The 27,291-nt window shown below is 37.2% G+C and overlaps 1 protein-coding gene across 1 annotated transcript in view; it reads right to left on the minus strand.

Moving 5' to 3' along the window:
• The window catches only part of cfap58 (cilia and flagella associated protein 58), a 113,154-nt gene that overhangs the window by 25,521 nt on the left and 60,342 nt on the right, over positions 1-27,291 (minus strand). The window contains exon 15 of the mRNA XM_008106607.2: positions 26,649-26,753. Within this exon, the coding sequence (XP_008104814.1) occupies positions 26,649-26,753 (105 nt within the window). The remainder of the gene's footprint in view (positions 1-26,648; positions 26,754-27,291) is intronic.

Consider the following 27,291-nt stretch of genomic DNA (forward strand, 5'->3'; position numbering starts at 1 on the left):
AACACACTATGAAATTATGTTGTAGAAGGCTTTCATGGCTGGAATCACTGGGTTGCTGAGTTTTTCAGGCTCTATGGCTGTATGGTTCACATAACCTCTAAAGTCGCCAACTACAGATGCAAGCAAAATGTCAGGAGATAATGGTACTGAAATATGTTTGTACAGCCCAAAAAACCCACAGCAACCCACTATGAAATTCATGGGGTCACAATAAGAACATTTGAGAAATAACATGGCTAGGGAAGCTGTGAAATATTATTGTCTTCAAACTTTCTGGTAGAGACTGGGCAATTGCCCATTAGGAATTTTCTTGGCAAATGTCATCCCATCTTAGAGAACACATGGGATTCTTTCCAGTTCTATACATCTGTGATTCTAAAATGTAATTATAACTTGGAGAAAATATTTGACTGGTTCTTGAAAGGATAATTCATATTTTCTAAGTTCCACAATGAAACACATATCTAACAAATGAAGTTCTGATCTGTTTTTTGAAGCCTGTAAAGGACACACAACTGATAAGCTTTTATATTAATTCATCAAAAAACCCAAAGATTCATATAGGATGAAGTAACAAAGAACCTATAGCACAGGTAAGAAATGGCATGGATGCTAGAGAACAAAGAAGCAGGAAATGTCAGTGGCTTTTAAACTTTTTTCCATCCATAATGTCCTCATGAAGTCGAAATGCCCGAAGAAAGAAAACAGTCCCTGAAGTTAATCTGCCAGAACCAAAAGCTCTCTTTTATGACAGATGGGACATCATCTGCTCCAACTTCTATACTAGATCAGATCCAGTCCAATGCCCTTTCTTGAATATTGGCCAATGGCAGCTTATTCAGTGGATGGGCAATGTGGTATGCTTAGGAAGCCATCTGCAATTAATTCTTCTTAGAATGGATTGGTAACATAGGTGGACACACAAATAGTCAAGGTTATAGTTGCTTTGAGTCCCTATATTGAAAGAAAAGTGAGATTAAACATAAAATGATTAATTCCTTACTATGGCTAAATTTAGATTTCTACCTTGGTGATATAGAGCTAAATGAAATGCACCAAGATATATGACATAGGATTACACAAGAAAAGGAATATAAGTTCAAAGAGAAATCACTAATCAGATTTTTTTTTTAGTCTTAGTTGATGTATGTAAATGGTAATGAATTCAAATATCTGCACGTCTGCAGTGTGTTAATATCTGAAAAAGAAGGAAAGAGATGTAGAAAGATGACTGGAATAATAGAGATATTTTATTTCACATTTAAGCTGGCTCTTTTGATCATTCTCTTTGTCTCTTTTTCTTGCTACCAGGTAACAACATAACTCTTCCTGTCAGGATTCTGGGTGTGGATAAAGAAATGAACAAAAATGTGTAACTGCTGTACACAGACTTATATTTAATCACTCAACTTCGTGGAACTCAGCCAAGATTTTATAAAAGCAATTCAAAGATTTTAGGCCTGGAGCCAGAAAGACTGCACTTGCTATGATTAGAACTTACAAAGTCTAAAATTAGGTAATCAGGAACAGAGACACTTAAACAAAAGCAAACTTAAAACTATTGATACTATTTATCTGTGAAGTTTCTTTTCACCATACAAATTCATAAATGTCATACAGATCAGGATTCCTTCAGTTTCTTCACAAGTGAATTTTGGTACATCATTCAAATGGGATCATACCTTTCCATTCTGTTTATTTTCCTGTTACTTGTAAGTAATCAATGTTTTTAACAACCAACCCGGCCAGTAGTTCTATCCCAGCCTTGGATGTTGTATAGTTTTGTATTTTGTAAGCAATGTGGGCAAAGTTGATGGACTGCAACTCTTATTTGCAATTGGTTTCCAATTTATTTTCTCCTATCCCTTAAAAAGGGCCAACCAAGTCCTTTGAACATTGTGCAATGGAGTGTAAAATAACCCTATTTAGAGACAACACATGCATTTCTATTAGAAAGAGAATCTATCTTTATGCAGCAGAAACTGGTTACCTGTCCAATATATATTACTTCCATAATCTAGCAGCTGTAGAAAGGCTACTCTTGTATTTTATTCACTGTCCTCCTCCACTAAACATGGTCTACTTCTTTTAAATCTTTTCAATTAATTTGTCACCGGGTTTAGAGCACTGTATGTCAAGAGAACATTGCGGGGAAACTAGGATACTTCATTCTTTTCTTATTAACAAAACATGTGAGCACTGTGGCACTTCCTTATACAGGCAGTCACTCAGTTGCAAACATCCGACTTATGACTTATAGTTACGAACAAGGATGAGGCAGCAGGAAGTGAGAGAAATCCACCCCTAGGAAGTGAAACTCGCTCATGAAAGAGTTTCATGGGGTATATATGTGTGTGCGTGTGCATGTGTGTGTGTATGTATGTGTGTGTGTGTGTGTGTGTGTGTGTGTGTGTGTATATATATATATCAGTTAACCCTTTCCTATGCTATCCAAAGAGATACACACACACACACACACACACACACACACACACAGATATCTTGAGTTAAGAGTTTAATTCTTTCAGTTACCAAGTTCTTAACTCAAATCATTCTTGCCTCAAAGCAAATTTCCCATTGAAATGTATTGAAACGCTATTAATCCATTCCAGCCCTCCAAAACTCCCCACCCCCCATTTTGTGTTACATGTCTTTAAATAAGAAAATGTACTTTATAAATATCAAATAATGCATAAATGCACATTCACTTGGAACAATAAAAAAGAAAGATATACTTTAAAATGGTAGAAGCACAAAGTTATGGCAAGGAAGCACAAAGCACAAAGTGAAGAGGCAGAAGCATCATTTTCTTCATACTGTACTCATTCCAGCCTCCCTCTCTCTCTTGCTCTCTCTCCCTCAAAGTGGACAAGAGCAAAGCAGACAGCAATCTCCCAAAGTGGACAAGAGCATGAGGCACAAGGTACTGAGGCTGCTCCCTTGAAGCTCTAAAGCCCCATACTCTTGTGTTAATGCTCCCTCTGGCACTAGCTCTTAACTCAAAATGCTGCTTGTATGTCAAAGTGAAACCCGGGCCAACTAACAGCTCTTAACTCAAAATGTTCTTAGGCTGGGATCTCTCAAATTGAGGTTCCACTGTATTCAGCTGGAGTTACACTTAAAGAATGTGCCTGTTCCGACTTACGAACAAATTCAACTGAATTCAACAAACCTACAGTTTGTAGAATGGGGACAACCTGTACATCATAAAAAGGAAGACAAAGATTTGCTCAATTATGCTTTTAAACACAATTTTAAAAATATAGAAACATAATGGAGCTCACTAGAGAGAAATTCCTGTGACACAAAGTCTTTTTATACCAAATTGTCAAAGTGGGATCATTCCACTTTACAGGAATGGTTTCATCCTATAGAATTCTGAGATTATAGTTTAGTGAGGAATATTTACAATTCTCATCCATCAGCCAGAGTACTGCTTGCTAAAGAAGCAGGGAGGGAGGGAGGCAGAAAAGCCCCTCTCCCATCCCATCCAGCAAGTAAGCACTCTGGTTAACATTGGCCAAAGCACTCACAAAAGGGTAGGTGGGGTGTCATAGCTAGCAACAGCCACAATACAAGGAGAGAGGATAATAGGGGACTGTCATTCCATGTCCCCAGAGTACCTGAGCCCAGTGATGTGGGATGGTGGTCAAGACAGCTGCTGACAGTTCCAGTTAGGAACAGGCCCAGCCATTTTCATTGCTTTCTAATATGGAAAACCTGAATCCTGATGCAGGATTCAGGCTTTCTCCTGAGTTATGGGGCAAGGATTAAGGTGGCCTTTCCCCGAGTTTAACCGGATCCCCCCGTGTGGCGTTTAACATCTGTGGGGCTGATTTACACACACCCTGACCTAAGTGGTCAGTGTAGATGTACCCTGAAATATCTTTGTGCCACTGAGCTATTACTGCCTAACACATATGAGGGAAAAATACACACCTAAACACACATACATTCTTCTAACACCACTCTCGTGAGTTGAAGCATTTAGTAATACTTATAGTAGAAAGGATATTGAAAAATATTCAATAAAAGGCCAAAAAACCTTGGTTTTTGAGCCTTGAGAAACTCTAACTCCTGGGATGTGGAAAAACATCATTTTCTATGTAGAAAATATTTTCTGTACATAAAATGTTGGTATCTGCACAGAAAATGCTGTTTCCTACACAGAAAATGCTATCTCAGCAAAAATAGCCTGTGACAATTTTTGCACAAAATAAATCCTGAACTGCAAATATTCTTTAAAAACTAGTAGTATTTGACGACTTTATTGCAGCTGGGAGATAATTGCTAAAAATCGCTCATTTCTTCCTCCAATAGGAAAATGAACTAAAAAAATTACATTCCTAACACATACACAAAACTCCCACAAGTCATAAACTGGTTCACCCTAATTTAATTTAGCTCACCACTAAAAATTGCTGTTTACTACAGTTAATAAAGGTTATAGATTAAAGGCAAAACAATGTGCACCATATAAGAAATAAATTAAAATAAAACAGTGTTCTTACTTCAGAGCTTCATATATAAAATACAATAAAATACAATACCACATTGTTCAGATGGTTTATGTATTTGTTTCTGTCCTTCACTTTTGAAATGGGGTGGGATTTATGTTCAATTGAGTAAATAAATAATGAGATCATATAAAAGAGAAAGTAATAAATACAAGTCCTTAAAATACACCAGTAGAAACAGGTTTTGAGACTAGGGACAGAACAAAGATAAATGATGAAGAGAGAAAGTATACATGATGAAGAGAGAGGCAGTAAGAGTATGACACAAGAAATGCCTTGTTTATTCACCAGCCTTCTGCTCCTTTCTAAATATTGCATACAAGTATTGCTCATCAAAAAGGGAATTCAGGATCAAGGTGTTCCTGCCAGTTCTTGCCTTGTATATAATTTATATAAATAAAGTTCAAGTTTATTTTGTGGGGTGGGGAAGTCCCATCAACTGCTGCAATTTCTTTTTCCAGTTGTTCTCAAATCCATGGATCTGCCTATAGGTTAATCAAGGTAATGTTCTGCTATTCAATTCACGTTCTGCATAAAAATTCTATTTAGCCACTTTATTTTCTCTACCTACATCAGTTTGGTTTTCACAAACATCTTGAGCTTTTTAGATTACATACATTTAGTCCTTTTCCTATAGGAAACAGGAAGTTGTCCAAAGAAGCAACTATGCAGTATCTAAAAATTTTAAACACAGTTAAATGTTCATTTGAATGGTGTTCTTGCTCTTTTTGGTATTCCAGGATGGTAAAACTTGTCTAGAAAATAACATAAGGCCAATTCAGTTATTGAGAGGTCTAGCCTTATCATTTTAAACCAGAGTTGGTTTAAAATGATTGAACTCTCAATGAAGATGCATTCACTGTCAAAGTGAACATTACAGTCCAAATACTACAGTGGGATTGGCTTACATATTTCAGAAATACTATCTTTGTTGTACACGAAGAGCTCTCTCAAATCACTTTGTAAATCTGTTATATCTTTCTTTTCTGCCCTGAATGCACAAATATGTATAGCAGAATACATTTCAATGAGAAAAAAATATTCTTGAACATCTACAGTCCTTTGCTAATTAAAGTAATGCTGTATGTTTGTCTTCCTTACTGAGATAATCAAGAATACATCTGTAGGGTTTATAGCACATATGAGAAAATCAAAATATTAAGAAATGTATGTGTTGGCCAATTACTATTAGTTTTAGCAAGCATATATGATGCTTGTTGCCACAAGTCCTATTGAAAAATTAACTAAGCATTAATGTGGCTATGGTGTATAGACAGGTTTCCTAGTCTCACACGTATATTTCATTTCTTTTCATTATCAACATTTAGAGCGAGGCTGCAAAGAGAAGTATAGTTCATCTGTGCTCCTTTTGGATATTCATGCTATATACCCAACACAACAGAAGATGAACGTATAATGAGATGAACATCAACCCATTCTGAAATCTCTCCAACATTTAGAACACATTAGTAAACAAAACTGAGTCTCATGTTCTCTCTCTGTTAAAAATCTGCCCAAAAGTTCCACATATTCTACTTGCTAGATACCTACAATTTCTACAGTAGTTCTGGGTGTTACAGGAAATTGTCATTGGGTTCCATCTACACTGCCATATAATCCAATTTCTGATCCTAGATTATCTGATTTGAATTTGATAATATAGCAGTGTAGAACCTGCCTTGGACATCAGCAAACAGAAATACTCCAAAGTGTTAATAGGCAGTGTTACATCCTAATCAAAATTCTGAGAAAAACTCAATGTTAGAAGTCAAGTCTGAACAGTTTAATTTGAAATATTTTTAGAAATGATTGTCACTGTTATAATAGCAGCTCAGAAACAAAGGCCAAAAGGACAAAGTATTTATTGGAGGAAGGGAGAAACAATGGCAGATCTACTCATGCTTGCAGTTTGACACAGCATTGCTAAAGAAAACAAGAGTCAGTTAATCTGCTTTGCGGATTTCCTTTTTATTGGCATTACGAGTAAATTGTCAGCAACAGTGGACCGTTTTCTTTATCATATCACGAAGCAGGGAGGTTTCCAAGGGGACAAAGAACACTTTTGCAAGATGTTAGGCTGGTGGATGGTATCTAGATTAATGCAACAGTACATACTTCCTAACATTTTCCTTCCACAAGCACAGGGAAGATGGGTTTTTCCTTTTCAGGATTTTGCATAATAAAATAATTTTCAGCCCAAGATGTCTATAATGAAATGTTTTATGAGGCATATGAAAAATTAGCATACAGTAACCTTCACTTTTTTTTCTTACAACAATGAGAAAAAGTTGCCTCAAGCTCTCCAAGTTATCTGCAATATGAATGTTCTTAATAAACTATTCTCAAAAGGTCTTACTCTTGTGCTAAAATTTCATGTATGTCAGCAAACGCCTCTAAAAGCTGCCGCTTCTTAAAACAGTTCACTTACATATAAATCAGGGAGGCTATGTGCCCAACTCCCTGTGGTGTGCATATTATATCTGCTTTATGTTCAAAAAACTATCCTACTCTCCTTCACCAATAATGCAAAGTTTCATACAGGAGAAGGAGGACACTGTGACAAACTTTACATTCTCTAAAACAATGCTGAGTCCCTCAGAAATACAGACTTAAAACAGATATCTTCCCTTTTCTTTTCCAATCAAGATTCACAGGGCCTTAAGAGTGTGTGTCCCCATAAGAAAAGTGAAAATATATATGTGTGTGTGTGTGACTAGTGTGCCTACTTACACAGACAGAAGAGCCCTGCCAAGGTCCTTCACAAACACAATATTGCCCACCACCAAATGAATGCTTTCATTCAGGGACAATTTTGTTTTTATGTTTTCCTCCACCACAGACATCTCATTGTTTCTCACTCTCTCCATTGGTGTGGAATTTACATAATCCCACCACTGCCTCTCCCATAAACCTTTCCTATTCTTCTCTATGGCATACAGCAAACAGAAAGGAATTGATCAGCAACTGAACATACTGGAGGGGTTTGGAGGACTGACTCAACATGATGGAAGTTGTAGTTCATCCTGCACAGACAATGGACCTGGACCACATTTGACACACAGAACTCCCATGACCAACGAAAAATACTGGAGAGGCTTGGGGGGACTTGATATATAGGAGTTGTAGGTAGTGGGATTTATAGTTCACCTGCAATCAAAGAGCACTCTGAACCCCACCAACAATGGACAGGGAACTAACTTGGCACACAGATCCCCCATGACCAACAAAAAATACTGGAGGTCTTTAGGGGGATATATAGGAGTTGTAGTTCATCTATATCCAGAGAGCACTGTAAACCGAATCCAGACCAAACTTGGCACACAGACCCAACATGGCCAAGTTTGAATTTCTGAGAATTATAGTTCACCCACATCCTTATGCATTTTCTAATCAAAGCATTCATAAAAACAAAAGCAAAGGCTGACTTTTTTTCTAATAAATTACACATTACCGAACTGATAGTTTCGCAGCAATCTAACAGTATAAATGGGGCAACCTCGAATACAAGCAAGGGGTTCTCCCCTTTAAAAAACGGAGTGGCATCTCCCCCTTCTCAGACAACAGGCTGGCTATTGGTATGTGACAACCAGATTCTGAGACTTTATCCTTCTAAGATAGTATCAAATTATTGACAGGTTCTGGCTCCATAACAATGCCATGGTACAGGACAGAATCTTCTTTGGTTACCCAAGTTAATGCCCTATGGAATTGCTGTCAGTTTGTTGGTTTTCTTGTTCTTCTTATAAAATCTGAGCAATATATCAATCACAAGAAGGAGAGCTGGAATTGAGAGTTGAGGGGGATGCTGCACTGTAGTACTTCCATTCTTCCAAAAACCGATGCTGGGAGACTTCTAATCCAACTCAAGCAAATTGATATACAGGGTATCACATGCTTGACTTTTCTCTTGTACTATTTATTATTTTTATGAAATGGCTAGGAAATACTGTCTGGGATTCAGAATCCAGTCATCATATGCTGATGGATAGCACTTGGGTCTTTACCTTCCTTCAGTTCCTAATATAGGTGTAGTTGCTACCATTTTGAATAGGTGCTTTAAGTCAGTAATAAACTACACAATGACTACTAATTTTTTATGTCTTGCTTATTTCCAGATTTATAACAGTAATTCAAACAAGCTAGAAACAAGAGCATTGAACAATGTCAGCGTTCAAGCTTTCTTCAAGAATCACATTCATGACCTAGGGAATGATGTTGAATATGGCTCTGCTCCTGATAACTCAGGCATGAGACCTTTTGGTCAGCTTTAGTTGGTTTTCAAGCTGCTATGTTTCCTAGGAAAAGCAGTACTTGTTACAATCATCATGCTTTTCCAACTTCTGGATTAATCTGATATCTAGTGCTTCACACACAGGGCTTTCCCCCAAACACCATTTTGTAACTGTAGTTGACTTGGTATACAATCTGATTATTAGTTAGGAATGTCTACCTGACTCATATGACACCTCTGCAGCAATATCTGCATGGCTCTGGGCACAATGCAAACATTCTGGTGCTTACCATGAAACCTTAAACCTTTTAATGACCTAGGTCCTGAAGGGTTATCTCTATGGACCTCACCATGTGGCAAAATATTCAAATAATTTTATTTATGTGACAGAAAGAAAAAGTAATCTTTTTTCAAGATCCTGTTTAGACAAATCCTCATAATACCTTTTAGTTAATGTATGGATTTGCTAGTGTTTTACCATTTTTCTGCGCATTTCTGTTCTTTAAATCTTTTAATCCATCTTTGCAAGCAACATTGTACTTCTAAAGATGCATAACTAAACAAAATGAATCAGACTTCAAACCTTGGGGTGACACGGCTCTTAAAGTGCTTTTGAGGAGTAAATTTGTTCCCTGCAGTATGGAGCAGATTGCACTAAAATGACTAACATTTTCAAAACAACTTAATAAGAGCAGATACCTTGCAGCCTCTTACAAGATGTTCGCTCTCACCCTGCCTTCCAAGGACATGAGTGGAACATATTATCACTGTACTCAGCATGTCTTCCATAGAACAAAGTAGAAGCAGTTCTTACAATACAGCAATCTTTTTCTACATTTTGATGGCTTACCTTCTTCTTTAGTTATGAGAAAAGCATTTATTATTTACTAAGGGCCCTTTCACAAGGGCTCAAGACCCGTGATGGGTTTCGGATTAACCTGAGGCATCCAAACAGTGCCTCAGGTTAATCCAGATTAATCCAGAGTAAACCAGGATTTCTTGTTTTACTCTGGATTTAAAAGACGCCTGAAAAGATCCCAACCTTACTGTAAAGTCCTGATCTTTTCAGGTGTTGGGTCTGTGGATCAATCCTCATTGCTATGCTGGTTCTTGGGGCTCTAAGAGCCCGAAGGAGTGGGATGGCACCCCCACACCCATGCCCAGGGCCGTAGCCAGAAAATTTTTGGAGGGGGGGGTTTGAACCCGTAGCACCCCCCACCCCCGCTACAAACCTGTCAATATCTGCTTGAGATAGTGCCTGGAGGGACTATTAATGTTTTGCGTCTCATAGATTTAGCATGGGGATTTGGTTAACCAGTTAAAATTCATGAGTAAACCAGGGTTTTTTTATAACCTGAAAAATTTCGGGGGGGGGGGTTGAACCCCTAAAAAAAAACCTCACTACAGGCCTGCCCACACCTCCCAGCTCCCCATTTTCCCTGCATACTCAGACCCCTCAGAGAAAGTTTCTGACATGTCAAAATGATGTGTCAGGAGCTTTGGAGAGGAGGGATTCACATACACCCCGCCCAAGCTCCTGACACGTCATTTTGACGTGTCGAAAGCTTTCTCCGAGGGGCTTGAGGAAATGGGGGGCTGGCTAGATGCCCTCCTGGGTCAAATTTCTGTTTAACCCGGGAGGGCATATAGCCACCCACTGCAAAATCCCAGGGTTTGTGACTTCTGTGTGGTCTAAATCCCAAGAAGGAATGAAATTTAAAACCCTATTTCCTTTTAGGATTTTAGCCTGTCTGAAAGGGCTCTAAGATAGATCCAATGCCCCTTTGGAACATACAAAAGTCATTCTATATACACTTACAATGGTACATATTCCATTGAACACATTGCATCTTGCTTTCAAGTATACATGCACAGGATGAATAGAAAGTATAGTGTCCTTGGAGAAAACACAACCAATACAAAAATAGTACTGTAAAGTTATACTAAACAAGAGGAGAGCAAAAATAACATTGCGGCATTTTACAATCTATTGTGGCACGAGCCTTCGTAAACAACACACACACTGGGGCATCCATTATGTTGGAAACTCAGAATTCAGGGCAAGTAAGTATAGTTCCTAAGGTAAAAGAATCAATGAAGACTTATTACTGAAAACACATACTTAGATTTGGAAGATAAAAGTAGATATTACTAACTAAAATTACTTCTAATATTATGTCTCACACTTTTTTCTCCAAGAACCCATAACAGTTGAGAAGACTGAAATTTATCTGCAGAACACACATCCTATGCTACCAGTGAACTGTTGCTGTCTTCAAACATTGTCTAAGTGCTTGTTAGAAAGTCCACTCAAATATTTGGATCCACACAAAATGTGGCGGAATTTATATTATTACCAATTCAAATTATTGAACTGATCCTATGAAATTTAAGATTTTATTCATACTTTCTTCTTCTTCAATCACACAGTCGTTTCTGACTCATTGTGACCTCATGGACCAGTCCACGCCAGAGCTCCCTGTCGGCCGTCGCCGCCCTCAGTTCCCTCAAGGTCAAACCAGTCACTTTAAGGATACCATCCATCCATCTTGCCCTTGGTCAGCCCCTCTTCCTTTTTCCTTTCATTTGCCCCAGCATCATGATCTTTTCCAAGCTTTCCTGTCTTCCCATTATGTGGCCAAAATATTTCAACTTTGCCTCTAATATCCTTCCCCCAGTGAGCAGCCGGGCATTATTTCCAGGAGGATGGACTGGTTGGATCTTCTTGTGGTCCAAGGCACTCTCAGGATTTTCCTCCAGCACCGAAGTTCAAAAGTGTCTATCTTTCTTCACTCAGCCTTCCTTATGGTCCAGCTCTCGCATCCATAGGTTACTATGGGGAATACCATTGCTTTAACTTCATACTATCTTTGAAGAAAAATAAACAAAATCCAGAAGTCACACATCGCTAAGCAACAATGTTACTTGTAATATGTTACTTTTGAATGATGTTTCTTCTGTAATGCATGCAGTTACTTATTAACATTTTGCTTATCTATAATGAATAATGATTTTACTTTTTATGTTTTCTTCTTACTTTTGAAGGGCTACACTTTGAAGGGTTCTCCCCCACCCAAAATTTTGAGGCTGTTTCTTATTTTAATTGTTTTTTTTTTCAAAACAAGAATTGAAAATGAGAAACTAAAATGTAACAAAACATAAAGAAAGAACCAGAAGCTTAGCCGGAAACACTTCAAAACAACCATAACTGCAACAAGTCACCTTTAGTGAAGCTTTGGAAAGAGTTACATACTGAAATGCTGCTTAACAGTAACTTTCCAAGATCGGGGAATAACTCTAACAATGTCAGATTTAGAAGAAAGAAAAACGGACTCAAGAAATCATCCTCTAGTATTCTATGAGCCACAGACACCACTGTCCTGCCAAATATTTTGCTACATTATCACATTTCTACAGTGCAATAACAGAGATGGAGATAACCTGCCAGTTTCATTTTGAAAAATGCAGTGAGAAGCTACCGGAAGCAAACCTGATATTTTAGAAGAAGAGAGACACTTAGATTTCAATTGAAATTGCAAGTTATTAAGTTGTAAATTTGGCAGAAGAGGCAAGGTGGGTCCCGTAGTAAATTGGGAAAACTGGCAAAATGTTGCTCTACTCTCCTGGGAAGCTATCCATCCCAATACACACATGTAAATCCAATTGTGGTTTATATTGTCATCCACCAAGTTGCAGACATCTTTGAGAGCCCATGTCTCAGCTCCATAATAAAATTCACTTATAGGGAGTACATCTATTAAAACTGAGAAAAAAGGCATCTATCAAAGAGAAGTTGGATGAAATTAAACAAATCCCCTGCGATGCAAAGGGAATGATTTTATGACCCGGTAGCATTACATTTTAGCTCTAGGGGATCCTGTACTTTGGCTTAAAAGGAATTAAAATTCATGGAGCTTTCCTAACAACAAACTTCAGCTAATTTCAGTTTCTTTCTCCTTTTTATAACTGGCACATTCAGTCTGAAAATATCTCAAACTGAGATCAATATAGATTTTAAAAGGCAGGGATTCCCCAAGGATGTAATTTTGATCCAATTTTGTATAATTCTACTGTCAAATTTGCATCTTGCTGTTGTCCAGAAGACCATTTATCAAAAAGGAAACTCATCTTTCTTTTTGAACATATAAAATAAGTTTACAAAGATTCTGTAAGAGCTGTATTGAGCTGGTCTTATTTGGGCACTATTTTCTTCGCCCTGGTGTTACATCCTCACAACTGGCTTTTATTAGAAAACAATTTCCTTTTGGTTAAATGTATCTGATTACCTCCATCCAATATGGTTAAAGTGGTCATTACCATCCTTGGTTTTTGTTGTTGCTGCTGCTGTTTTGGTTTTGGAGGGACGGCTGTTAGGCTAAAATTGTTTCCCTACTCCCTTCTAAAGGTTTTGGTCTGATATGTCTAACAGGGAGTAGGAAAAAAGTAAACATGGGGTGGCACTAACACAGTCCCAATAACACCACAGGACTTTGCCTTTTTCTTCGCTAATCTGAGAATCTGCTCTAAAGGCGTTATAAATTTTGTGAGGGGAAATGAAGAGAGAAACGCCATATTCGTGGATATAAATCTACTTCTTCTAACACAGTTCCAAAGATCCAGAAATCTGGAAATTCTGTCACATACACTCATTTATATCCGAGGCCTAAAAACATTTGGTACTGCATCTGAAGAAGTGGATTTAGATCCATGAAAGCTCCAGCAGTTAGTCTTAAAGGTTCTGCTACAGTTCTATTTTTCTCCCTTTTCTTACCTCCTTAATAGTTGTGTAATCAATCTGAAATGTATCAAGCATTCCAAAATTGGTGTCCATTGTTATGTAGTCTAGGAAATATTTCACCTATTCTGACATTTCCACCATTCATTAATGGCTCTGGACTCCTAATACCGCATGAGCAAACGAAAAATAAGAGTATTTGGTAATAAGTTTGGAAAAGTTGGTCTGTGTCATCTGGGGAAATTTAAAAACATACACTATCGCAGCAACATATGTAAACAACTGTTATAAATTCTGGAAGGAGATGTAGTAAGAGATAGATTCTATTTGTACAGCAAGACATAAACAGGCTCTATTCCATCATGGAGGTTGAACAGTGGAGATCTCAAAGTGGGATGACATTAGGGAACTTTAGAAAGAAAGCAAAAAAAAAAAAAAAAGGTCAGTAGGCTGCAGAACAAACCTAACAAAATCAGAAAGAAATGTGTTTGACAATTTAAAGCGTACTACGCAGAAATACTGTAGCATGCCAGGGGCACAGGAAAAAAACATCTTTTAAACCAGGTAGAAGAATGCAAAAGCCCCTGAAAAACATCCCATTTTGGGAGCCAAATTGCCAAATATAAAGAATGGTTCTCTTTTTTAAAGATGTCTTGAATAGAAGAGACACCGAGAAAGCACTCTTGGAGGACACTGTAAAACATAAAAGTGCCTAAATCTTTTACTTTATATATTACACAAGAGGCTTTGGACCAGGCCACATCCAAAGCAACTTGAAATGAATAGCAGCATCCACTCTGAAAGTAGCTATGCATCAAAACTATTTAGGTTGTATTGGATGTTTGATTTGAGTTTCTGTTTTATCTTGGGGTTTTTTTTTATTTCAAGAACAATTGCAAGGGCACACAATCTTTCTCTAAAGCCTCCTCCAGATTGGCCCAAAGCCTTGGTATTTGGAAAAATAACTCTATTCACCAGAATTTTTTTTCTGATATCCATATGATCTTTTTCCAGCTGTTTTGAATCCCATCTTGGGAGAAATGCGGAATATAAATTCAATAAATAAATCAATCTATAAATTCTTCCTGTATTGGAAGAACATTATATGAATACCAGGGGGGAAATAAAGCACAAAAAGAGAAGATGGGTATGGGGAAGGAGTCAAACATTAACTTTCCAGTGTACATACTGAGAGCACATCTCATCTCCATCAGCTTTCAACAATGGATGAAATGGGGAAAAAAAACAGAGCCAGATTTTCTGGCATTACGGCTTCTTTACAATAGTGGAATCAATCGGTATCAAGGTCACAGGTCTCAAACAGAATTAACAAACTGAAAAGTAACGTCCATTTCTTCTCTTTTTTTGTCTCTGCCTCTAAACTTCACATTTTTTTTTCAAAGTTACAAAAACATTAGATCCACTCTTGTAATGAAGAAAGTGATTTGGCAGAGACATATAACAGAGCAGAGAGAGAGGACCACAGAGACTGAACAACAGAGAACATTTGGCAGCTTTAGAGAACAAGAGGCTGCCCTTCTGGATTGAGGCATGATGGAGCTGTGTCTGTCTTTTCTTCTCTCCCTTTAAAACCAGGGCAGTAGCAATTGGAATGAAAGGATAGTTTTTCATCTGCATCTGGACCTAGGCATGATGGAGCTGTGTCTGCCTTTTCTTCTCTCTCTCTCTGAGGTCTAGGAAATAGCATGGAGTGATGGTCTTTCATCTGCACATGGACCTAGGCATGATGGAGTTATGCCTGCTTCTTCTTTTTCCTTCCAATGCCAGGGGAAAGGAAGTGGAGAGAGGGCCTGATATCTGCATCTGGACCTAGGCATGATGGAGGGGGTCTTGCTTCTTCTTTTCTTCCTCACAGACAGTTGTCTTACTACTTCATGGGAAACACTGCACTCCTAGCTACTGCTAAATTTTAGGTTAAGAGCTAACTCCAGAAGAACGTGTACTTCAGTTAACTACATAAAAGTCTTCTTTCAGGATTTCCAATGCTAAAAAGTGCTCCTACCACGCATATCTTAGAATGTTGAATATGTCAAGGATTTCACATTTTATTCTTGAATAAATAACTCTTTTTAGAAATCCTTTTCACTTTATTTTCTTTATCTGCCTTCCTTAAGTTCATGACAAGTCTTTAAAGAAAATGACTGACAACTAGCAGGTAATATGATGTCATTCCACTGTTATCTAGTCTCAGAGTGCAGGTAAGTAAACCAAACTTTTAGTCAATTAGATGGAAAATGAAGTTTAAAAAAAGAAAGCTGTCTTGATGGAAGACTGATGGATTTTTTTGGAAGTGTGATTCAGTTTAAACCTGACAGTTTCTTAAATGTATGCTAAATATACTCACACAGTAATTACTATCAGCTCATTCATTATTTGTTATTTGCTCACTTACAAACTTTATACAAGTACACAAATTAACTCACACTCCAAATGCCAGTTTACAAGTTACTCTATAGCACTGTCTGCCATATAATTATATTCTGTGTTACACAGTGTAAAATGTGTTGCATTTTATTTATTATAAGTTCAGTAGAGTCTCACTTATCCAACCTTCGCTTATCCAATGTACTATATTTCCAACACAGTCTGCCTTTTAGTAGTCAATGGTTTTGTAGTCAATGTTTTCAATACATTGCGATATTTTTGTTCCAAATTCGTAAATACAGTAATTACTACATAATGTTTCTGTGTATTGAACTGCTTTTTCTGTTGATTTGTTGTAAAACATTATGTTTTAGTGCTTAATTTGTAAAATCATAACATACATTTTTGCTTATCCAATGTTCTGCTGGCCTGTTTATGTTGGATAATCGAAACTCTACTGTAAAACCCGAGGCAACTACTTTGGTGAAACTTAGTTTAAAAGTATGGAAGTACAGTCTTAGTGTGTTTTATAAAAAATATTATGCCTTTCCAGCATAATATTTTTATATTTTATATTTATTTTTATATTTTAAAAAAATAAAACAATAACTACTAGGTATAACATGGGGGTTAAAAAGGAAATGGCAAATTGTTACATCAAGAAAAATCCTCATTGCCATTGAAAGCTTGGCTGAATTGAATGTACTTAGACTGAAATTCAAAAGGTTACAAAGAATGGTACCCATTGAACATGCCTAGAATGGCAATACTTGGAATGGCTTTGTCATTCAGAGACAAAAATAGATATGATTTTCCTTTTGCTGCCAACAGGATTTAGGTCTGAGAATACACCAAAATAATATCAGGTAAAGCTGAAAAAGTTCATATCAAGTGTTGTGAATAGGAGCTGCAGTGGCGCAGTGGGTTAAACCCTTGTGCCGACTGGACTGCTGACCTGAAGGTTGGGTTGCTAAACTGAAGGTTGCCGGTTTGAATCTGCAAGATCTGCTGGGAGGCTTCTCTCATGTCCTCACAAACTAGAGCTGACCAATCTCCCATCTGTCAGCTCTAGTTTACGGGGACTTGAAAGAAGCCTCCCAGCAGGATGGTAACATATCCGGGCATTCCCTGGGCAACGTCTCTCTAGATGGCCAATTCTCTCACACCAGAAGCGACTTGCAATATGTTCTCAAGTCACTTCTGATACGATAAAAAAAGTGTTGTGGATAGATGGTCTTGACAACAGCTTGACTGGTCAGTAGTTATGGTTTACAGTCTGCTATAACATCACATTTCTATACATTTTTCTTCTTCAACTTCAAGTCCAGAAGAATATTAACCGTCACTATTTCTATTAACTTAATTTTAAGATTCAGATTCATAGACTGATGTTTTATTACACAGTTAACATTCTCTCAAATTGTGATAAATGGTTGTCATATGACTTCCAGAATAACTTTAGACTGATTTCCTTTCTAGAGTCATTTTTGTTAATTCATTATTTTTCAGAGCAGATCTAATAAATTCAATCCTAATTGAGGGAAGTTATTTTTATTTAAGGTTCTTACAGTCAGAATCTAACTACTGTAATTCAAGTAGTCACACAGAGATCTCCTGCGATGCTTTGACATATCTTTTGTTCCTGACCCAGACCCCTCATATTACCATAGCAACAAAAGAGTCATTGATGCAATACTTCATCCTGCACTAATGAAGAATCAGGACACTGCCAAGATCATATGCTAGAGATCTATCTGTACTATAAGTCCTCCATGTGTAAACCCAAAACTATTAGGAACCTGCCTTGATATTATCACTGGGAGAGAACACACCATTGATTTCTCTGCTATAATCCCAGGATTCTCAAATTACCCAGCAGAGTGGGAAAGAGTATACTGCTATGACCCCTATTGCCATTCGAATAATGTAAGAATCAAGACCTAAAACTTGTGTATGTTGAAATTCTCTGTCAAGTATTCCAGTTTCTACAGCAGATTTATGCTTATAGGCAAACCTCTCCTATTCACAGCAATCCAAATCTCTTCCTCTTCTTAGGACGTATGCTGAACAAGTTGAATTCCAAACCAGAAGGATATCACGAAAGACTTAAAAGAATCTTAAATGGAGTGGGAAGTGTCTGACACTAGTCAGTGGTTATTTGGGGAAAGTTATGAAACTGTCAATAGCAGGCTGAAGTTCACATCTGAGCATTTTGTCATGAAGGATAGTTCTTACTTCAACACTACTCTGACTTCAGCGCAAAAATACAGTATATCTAAATAGTTTAAAACTATTCTGAGTGTCAAGCCACATCCCCTATACCAAGAGATAGGAATGTAAAAAAGACAGCACAAATTCAGAGCTGCAATCCTATTTTCTCTCATGGTCTTCTGTTTCCTGTTTTTTCAACATACAATGGCGAATGGTGGTGGATTAAACATCTCTTCTTGAAGTGTTTAAAGTCTTTGCCTTAGGCATACATCAAGCTCTCTTCTTCTGGCTGGCATGGAGGGGGTGCTCTTACATAAACCCTATCTTTTGATAACCATCTGAAAAGCATCTTTGTGCATAAGCCCATAACAAAATATATTACTAGCATGCTAAGAAGCTAGTAACCTTTATTTCATTATGAACATGGAAAAGACATCCCTATCATCTACATCCAGCAAAAAGGTGGCATACCATGTCATGGTTTGCAAATAATAATAGTAATAATAACTACTACTACTACTACTACTACTTTACTCTTGTACCCCGCCTCCATCTCCCCGAAGGGACTCGGGCAGCTTACATAAGAAAAAGAACCCATGCATTTAAAATACAATATAATTACATAGTTATAAAACAACATAATATGACAATTCTAAAAACCAAGACATCAACTTCTATGTGCAGAGGGTGATTAGTGCAAAACTCTGAGTAAAGTCCATGAGTAAAATAGAGACGGGTGGGGGGGAGGGGAGGACAAGAAACTGATTGCTTTGAAACACTAAAACCTGCAAAATGGGAGGCAATATTAAAGTGCAGCACCGTTTGAAAACAAGATACATGGCTTGTGGCCTCTTCACTCAAAAGCGCACCGGAACATCCATGTTTTTAGGCTCTGGCAAAAGGTGGACAACAAAGGAGCCAGTCTAATCTCCCTAGGGAGCAAAGACATGGTTTGCAAATACATTGTGCTGTGTGTGTTAACTGGAAAATGAAGTGCATGAAGCCGATTGGCTCAGCCTGCAAAGACCTGGGGATTGACTTGATACTGTTTCTGTTCTGCTGCTGCAGAACCAGTTTGGACAAGTTTTTCAGTGCTGACTGAGTACTGCTGGTGGAGATAGCAGTGTGGACTCAGAGTGGCCTTGCTATTTTGCGGCCTGTTTGCTGCTGAGAAAGGAGGGAGAAGAGCCAGGACTGTATTCTTCTCTGAAGCAGATTTATCGACTGAGAAAGGACTGTTTATGACTGTGGAATTCTGGAAGTGATCAGAGGGACCATTGTAAATACTGTTTTTTGATCTCTTGGGATCAGTAAAGTTTCTGTATTTTTGTTCTGCAAACCTTAGTGGCATGTTATTGTTCTGTGGGCACAAGTAAGAGCTTCCATTTATTATCATCAATCTGTAACATACCAGTCATTTAGTTGACAATATTTTTTCCTCGTCTCCTATTAAATGGGCAGGCAAAATAGGGTGGTTTTATCCTTCGTAGCTAGCTTCCAACAATCATTCATTTAGCTGCCTGAAAACCTTGTAAGTCACTTATGCCTACCAGGCAAGTGAAGAGATTCAAAGCTGCTATAGTATAAGTGACCTCAGTTATAGAAACACTTTTCAAGGTGTCCTGAGAATGAACCTGGCTCATCAAAGAAGGTAGCATCTTATTGTTCAAAATGGAATGGGCTTACAATCCAGTATCTTGGAACAAATGGCTGTAACACATTATTTGCTGAAAATCAATGTGACCAGAACAAACTCCTAACTTAAGATCTCAATGTCTGCTTGTCTATTTATTAATGCTGCACTAGTGAATCCCTTCCAAAGAGCAGAATATCCCAGAGGATGTATGTCACGGAAACTAGAGACAGAATATCTAATTCAAGTGTTGTTGGCTTTTTGTTGCAAGCTGCATAATTTTTAAATATACCCCTGTGCCATCAAAGAGCATTAGTCTGTTTTCATGATCTTTCAGAGGAAAGGAAGCAAATGGAGACACCTCTCAACTTTTATTTCATACCTCCCTCTCCAACAAATATACTAAAGATGAACTACAGTACTGAAAAAGGAAGGAAAAAATAACAATGTTTATCAGATATTGGCCTGAATTCTACTGAATCCCAACTACAGTAAAGCCACCGATTCTACTGATAAATAGTGAGTCAACATTTATGTAAATCTCACTGATTTAATATTTCCCCTTTACCATTCTAATGGACTAATACCATTCAGGCCATGAAAGTGCTGGTGTATCTCCACTAGCCATTAGAAGTGCGACAAAGTATCCCATCCTGGTTGTGCTCAAAGCACAAAAAGGTATTTTTCTGAGGGCACGACATGGCTCATTCAAGGATCCACACCCAAAGACCAATCATCCAGCAAAAAGTTATAACCTGTAAATATGAAGTAAATCAAACATTAATTTGTGGAGATGGATGAAATAAACAGAAGTTAGAAGACACAGATGGTCTATTAATTATAAAGGTTTTTTAATTTCCTGTTCAAATATTTTATTGTTGGTATGCAAATTGAACACAGTCAATATTATACACACTTTGCATTTAAACATAACCAGCAGAACAGACATAAGAGGGCTCTCTTTAGAGTCATTTTTATTATGAATAATGTCAAATCCTCGAAGTCTACTCAGCATTACATCTAATCATATATTAAAAGTATACAGGATGTCCCAATAGTAGACAAAGATAGCTGTTTATTTTAAACCTCTTCATTAACTGTTATTTCCCTTTGTTTAAAAAATGCAATAACGACAGCACAACAAACATTGCTTATCCCATCAAACCACTGCAGTCTTAAATTTAGTATGGTTGAAATGCCATGCTGGGAAGAATCTTGTTACTCAGCTTCCCTGGCTTTGGAAACCAAACTGACCTGAATTCATTGAAAGGCCCATAAAAATTCATCTCCTTTTGGAAGTGGCAAATCTTCTTGTAGCATTTACAGCTGTGGTCCACAGAGATCCATTTATTTCCAGGTTATCACCTTCCACCCACAGCAGCATAAAAGAAAAGCTCGGAGAGTGACAGGAATCAACAAAATACCTCATTTCTTCCTGTAATGGCAGAGCAGCTCCTGGGACAGCCCAGCAATTTGGAATTGTAGTTAACAGTGGAGAAATGTCAACTATCGTGGACAGAGAGGGACCTCTGTCCAAATTATTTACATAAAATTCATAGATGATGATTTCAGGTTAGTGTATGAAGCATATACTGTCAGCTCTCAACCAATATTCCACAGGTTGAATATATATATCCATAAAATAAGCCACAATTTTGCCATTTTATATGTACCATTTTTCCTACATCATTGTATATGAGCATCCATGGATTTGGGTTTCCAGGAGCAGAATGAAACCAAGCTCAAATGGATACCAGGAGCCCACTGTATTACATTAGTTGGTATACACAGCATATACTGACCTAGCAGCAAGGACTATAATAAAAATGGCTCTCATGATTGGCAACAGGTTTAACAAACATCCAAAATTAGTCTGGACAATACTTATTCAAAATATCAAATGCCCTTAATCAATAAAATATAATATCAGATATTTTTTGTCATGATTCATGTGGGCATTTAGACAGTTCTCTTTTTCAACCAGGGATTCAGTTGGTAAGAAAGCAGATATCAGTGTTTACTTACTTTCTGGTTATACCATTAATTTCACAATTGCAGGAAACATGTTTGGAGATGAAAACTTGGAGAACATGGTATGAAAGTTCATTTGTACTAAGGAGGAGACATCCATAGAAGTGAGACAAATGATCACGTGTTAATAGTTGAAGAGTTTCTGATTGGATCTCTGATCTAATATCTGGTGTAAATGGAAGGATTGTGCCAAATTGCAGTCTGATTTCTCCTAGGGGCCTATTTATAAAGAAAGCAGCTGAAAAGGCTGACAACTGAGGGAAAATGGGCTGTTACTCCCTGAAACTTGGGCAATCCAAGCCATTTATAAGGCTAGAAGATGCATACCAAAATCTACATGTTAAGGTAGAAAAAGAGACATTCTTTTGCAGCAAGAAGCACAAGAAGAAAATGTAGATGACATCTGACCTTCTGACTTGTCCACTGAATGAAGACTTTCATAGGGTTCTTGACAAAATTTATTCAAACAAGCTTTGCTATCATTGCCTCCTTAAACTGAGAAATAATGACTTACTCATTGTTACCCAGTGGGTTTCCATGGCTGAGTAAGGACTCAAAGCCTGGTCTCTCAGGATCCTTGTCCCAATACTTAAACCACTCTACTATGCTGGTTTTTGCATTTGACTGATAGTAAGTTAAACAAAACTACAAAATAGAAAAACAATTCATATTCTACTTAAAAGTTAATATTGCCGAATTTTGCAGATATGCAAACCTTTAAAATCATGGCAATAAAATACTGCCAAAGGAAGATTATGGAGACTTTAAGAAAGCAAATACCAAACGAACAATATGAAGAATAGCCTTCCTCCCTCCAAACTATTTCTATTCCCTTCTTTGAAGTTCTAGGCCCATATTGTATAATTAATTGAATATCTTTGATTTCAACTTGGTGAAAATAGCTTAATAATAATTTGAAACAGATCTGCAATGGGGAAAGAGCTTTTTGCAACCCCCCTCTTATCAAAACTGCAGACTCCCAGTTACATTTTGGAAATTCACTGCATGCACTTTGTACATAATGTCCAGCTTTCTTCTATAGGGAGATGTGTATAAAATGTCAGAAAAGAAGCTTTAGTCACAAGTCACAATAATGTGGTCTGTAATATTCAGGTGGTTTGTATCCTGGAACTTCTCCTTCATAACTATGGCCAATTTGACTCTCCTGGCTTTTCAATAAGGAGTAGGTACAGGGTTGTGTGTGTTTTCCAGGCTGTATGGCCATGTTCCAGAAGCATTCTCTCCTGACATTTTGCCCACATCTATGGCAGGCATTCTCAGAGGTGGTGAGGTATACCTCTGAGGATGCCTGTCATAGATGTGGGTGAACCGACAGGAGAGAATGCTTCTGGAACATGGCCATACAGCCCGGAAAACAAACAACAACCCTGTGATTCTGGCTATGAAAACCTTTGACAACACAGGAGTAGGTACACTTAAGCAATTATTACAATGTATCACAACTTGTAAGTACTCATTATTTGGATTAAATGTAGGTCTAGACTGATTAACATGCTATACAGACAGATAAAGCAATGGTCAATTATTACAAGTACAGGAAATGAATTACTAACTGTCCATTTCATATCCCAGCCAATGCTTATAAACTTATAAGCAATTAAACATACATATCAGAATTGAGGGAACTGGCACAAGAAGAATGAGAATGAATGAAGAGATATTCCATCATCACTGGCCTCCAGAAGAAAAGAGCAAGGTTTACTGCATGTATTAATCCATTAAAACAGCAGCGTGCTTAAATGGTCCTCAAAACTTAAACTACCGTACGAAAAGAGTTCATCAGGCACCCTGTAAAATCTATCTCACATTGACCTATGTTAAAGTAGAAGCAGAGAGCAACTCAAAGGTGCCAAAGCAAACCCCAAGAACAAGCTCCAAGATGAAATTAAAAGGAGCAAGAAAGGGGTTACATTTTAGAAGAAATTACATGCCATTTAACTTTTCCGGTACTATACTAATTGCTATATAGTTTCCTTAAAACTCAATGTTTCAATTTCTAAGAAAATAAATGAAATAACTCTCTTCAAAGCTGTACTGAAACAAGGACTTCCTTCCAGTAACAAAACATTCAGTAGGAAAATTTAATTTACATGTAGCTTGTTCCTAGCTTGTATTTTCCTTGTCTATATGCCTTTGAAATAGTTTAAATAGAGCCTACATTTTGTAATATTTTAATTGCTAAATCATACCACATACTAGAAATCCTGCTTTTGAAAAAGAAAAGAATCCCACTAGCTGTTCATTCAATGTTCTTTCCTATTAATTGGTTTATTTAAATTATTCTGGCAGATCTCCCATTTACATTATGCAGTTATGTTCTTTGTATAGATACCTAAAATCACAGGAGGCAGAATATTTTACTTACAGAAAAACATATACCATGGACTCAAGCATCAAATCAAATCTTCATTTCACACTACATTTTAAATAAAATTTCTTGTAGAATTTTGAACACTATAAACAGTATACTAAATTGAGAATGTATGAAAAAGTGTACAGATGTTTAGGAGGTATTGCCTAATAGTATGCAACCTTCTTTTTAGATTTAGTAACAATCCCACTACTATCAATATGCATCACACTGAATAGATTTATAGAATTTGATTTCAATCACAGACCAACACAAAATGAACTACAAAAAGACCAACACAAAATAAACTACAACATAAATAATATGTGAAAGAGAAAGTAATTAAGGGTTTGCTGTAAGTAAAGGCAGTGATGTTGAAAGACACTGTGGAAAATAAAATGTCTACCCATACAAATCCAGGAAATCTTTCACCATAAACAATTAGAAGAAGAAAAAAATGAATTGGAAGGAATCAATTCAACAAGCCTTAGTCTCTACGAACCTGAAAACTATTTGACCATTCAAGATAATTTAGAAAGATCTGACTAAAAAAAGATACAGCTTTTAAAACTGTGTAATTTGGTTGTTTGTTTGTTTGTTGAAAAACAGTAGAAGAGAGGACTTTTTCCGATATTTTTCTACCTAGAAATTGTGGCTTGCAAAGGGAGACCAATTTTCTATATGTGAATGAGTGCTGCCATCTAAAGCCAGTAAAAGGATATGCAGGTTGTTTAATTTCACATAACACCGCAATACCAGAATATCTCAAAGATTTTCAAGTTTTTCCCATATCATTTATCAGGGCTATTACACCTATGAAAGACATCACTTATCTTTGAAATGCTTTCATTAAATTTATGCTAGGGGAAGGGCAAGAGCAAAATAATCTTTCTGTAGGGTGGCATTTAAAGGCCAATATAGCAGCAGGCCTCAGGTTAGGAAAAGAAACCCACAAAACAGTAATGGCCACTAATTCCCATCTTGGTGAGTTGGAGAACCTGCGTTGGGTATTAATCTATCCAAAATGATGAATCATGGCCCCAAAATAGGTTCTGCGCCTTGGATAGCCATTCCAAAGTCTGGATTAAACTCTGGGATGGATTAGCCACCCACCAACATGGAATCACAGACTCTTCCTTAATTTCTCAGAAGAAGAAATCCCATGGATTCTTCTCCTCCTCCCCCCAAGCCTGTCTTCTTACAGTTTACCACTCTTCATAGCCACCTGTCAAATCTACCCTCATCTGTTTGGAGGAATTCCTTTCCTCTCTTGGCTACAATTTCTCTAAGACTACCCTGGAGATAGGTATCACTGAATTCAGTAGACTTCCATAGAATAGGAACTGAGTTATAAAGTTGGTTTAGCTATTCTAGAGAAGTCCAGCATTTGGAAATGTCTGTGAACCAGATTCTGCAGAGTAATAATCCATCTCTTGCCAGCAGATGTTGGGAGCAGATGAGGAGAAATTTCTTTTGATAATATGATGAACTACAAAAATGCAATTACATTAATAAGACCCCTCATGTTCTGTAGGACTTCTCCCAGGTGAATAGACTACAGAATTCCACACTGAGACAATGTAAAAGGCCACTAGAACACATTTGTCATCCCCACTAATCCATTTTTTTTTACTTTCATATAATCCATTTATATCCTAGAGCTAACAGTTGTTTCTTATTATTCCCATTTAAATTATCCAGCACACACCAATCTTTCTATCTTCACAACAATTCTGCAAGGTAGGTTAGTAGTTATTTCTAGTGTAACAAAAAGTTGTCCAATTTCTACCAGGGTATAGTAAAGAAATATTCTATAGCTCATATTTAATTTTGTGATTAGGTCAATCAAAGGGTACAAAAAATTAAGCAATTTTTTGAGATCTCCAAATTACTACATTAGGTTGTCTAGGAAAGAAAGCTCCCTATTTTTTTTAAGGGTATATTCGTTTTTGGAAGCACTGAGGTGAATCCAAGCACAAGAGAAGACTCCTCTGATAGAGAATAAACAGGTATGCCAGCTTGACATTACAAAATCATTGATGTGTTTACTCATATCAAAATAAGAAGGAAATGTTTCTTAACTGAGTTGGAAAAAGTTCATAACTGATCAGAAAATAAGTAGTTGGATAAGGACACATATACATATCTATATCTATATTTACATCTACGTCTTGTGCTAACTAGACTGCTGACCAGAAGGTTGGGTTGCTGACCTGAAAGGTTGCCGGTCTGAATCCGAGAGATGAGGTGAGCTCCTGTCTATCAACTCTAGCTTGTGGGGACATGAGAGAAGCTTCCCAGCAGGATGGTAACACATCTGGGTGTCCCCTAGGCAATGCCTCTGTAGATGGCCTATTCTCTCACACCAGAAGCAACTTGAAGTTTGTCCTCAAGTCGCTTCTGACACAATAAAAAAATCAATATTCATATTGGGAGCTCTGCCACTCAGATTTTTCACAAGGGCCCACAAGACACACCCTGCCTAAGAAAGTCATAAGAAATTGAATGAAATATATCCAACATGCCAATTGTACCTGTAGGAGCAACTCTTTTTCAACCACTTCTTCTGTCTTGCTTATAAGCCGTTTCTGTAGTGCATGTATCTTCTGTATCAGTTCATAGGTACTTGGATCACTGGCCTGCATGAAAGAAATATTTTTTTTCTAATTGCCACCACTGCATTTTACAATATGTACCTAACTGAATACAGATGAAAGCAGTGTTTTTCCATAACAAAGAGGACCAACAATCTTACAGAATTATCTCAGTGAAGCTGATGACTTAAAAATTACAAAAGAATGTAAAAGTGAAGTCCTATATTGTTATAACATTTTTGACAGTTAAAGTGTTGTTCTATGAGTGAAAAGAGGGAGATGTCCCATTATTTGTTCTGATTTTTTTTCAGCATCAGAGCAACTGTCACGAATTATTGCATATGGTTTTTGGTACACATAGAGTACCTTTGCCAAAAACATCTAACAAACTAGAATTCAAAAATATCATTTCCTTTTATCGCATGTACAATGATGTTCTAACTACTCCAGAGATAATACTCACCAAGTTCCATGGAACGACCTCCCCAGTACAAATACACAGGACTGCAATGTTTTCAGATACTAGCAGAATTCCCATTGTCTTAATATATGGGACAGTCTGAAGAAAATACCTTCTGTCGGA

The sequence above is a fragment of the Anolis carolinensis genome, chromosome 3 (assembly GCF_035594765.1).
Source record: "Anolis carolinensis isolate JA03-04 chromosome 3, rAnoCar3.1.pri, whole genome shotgun sequence".
NCBI classification, from domain to species: domain Eukaryota; kingdom Metazoa; phylum Chordata; class Lepidosauria; order Squamata; family Dactyloidae; genus Anolis; species Anolis carolinensis.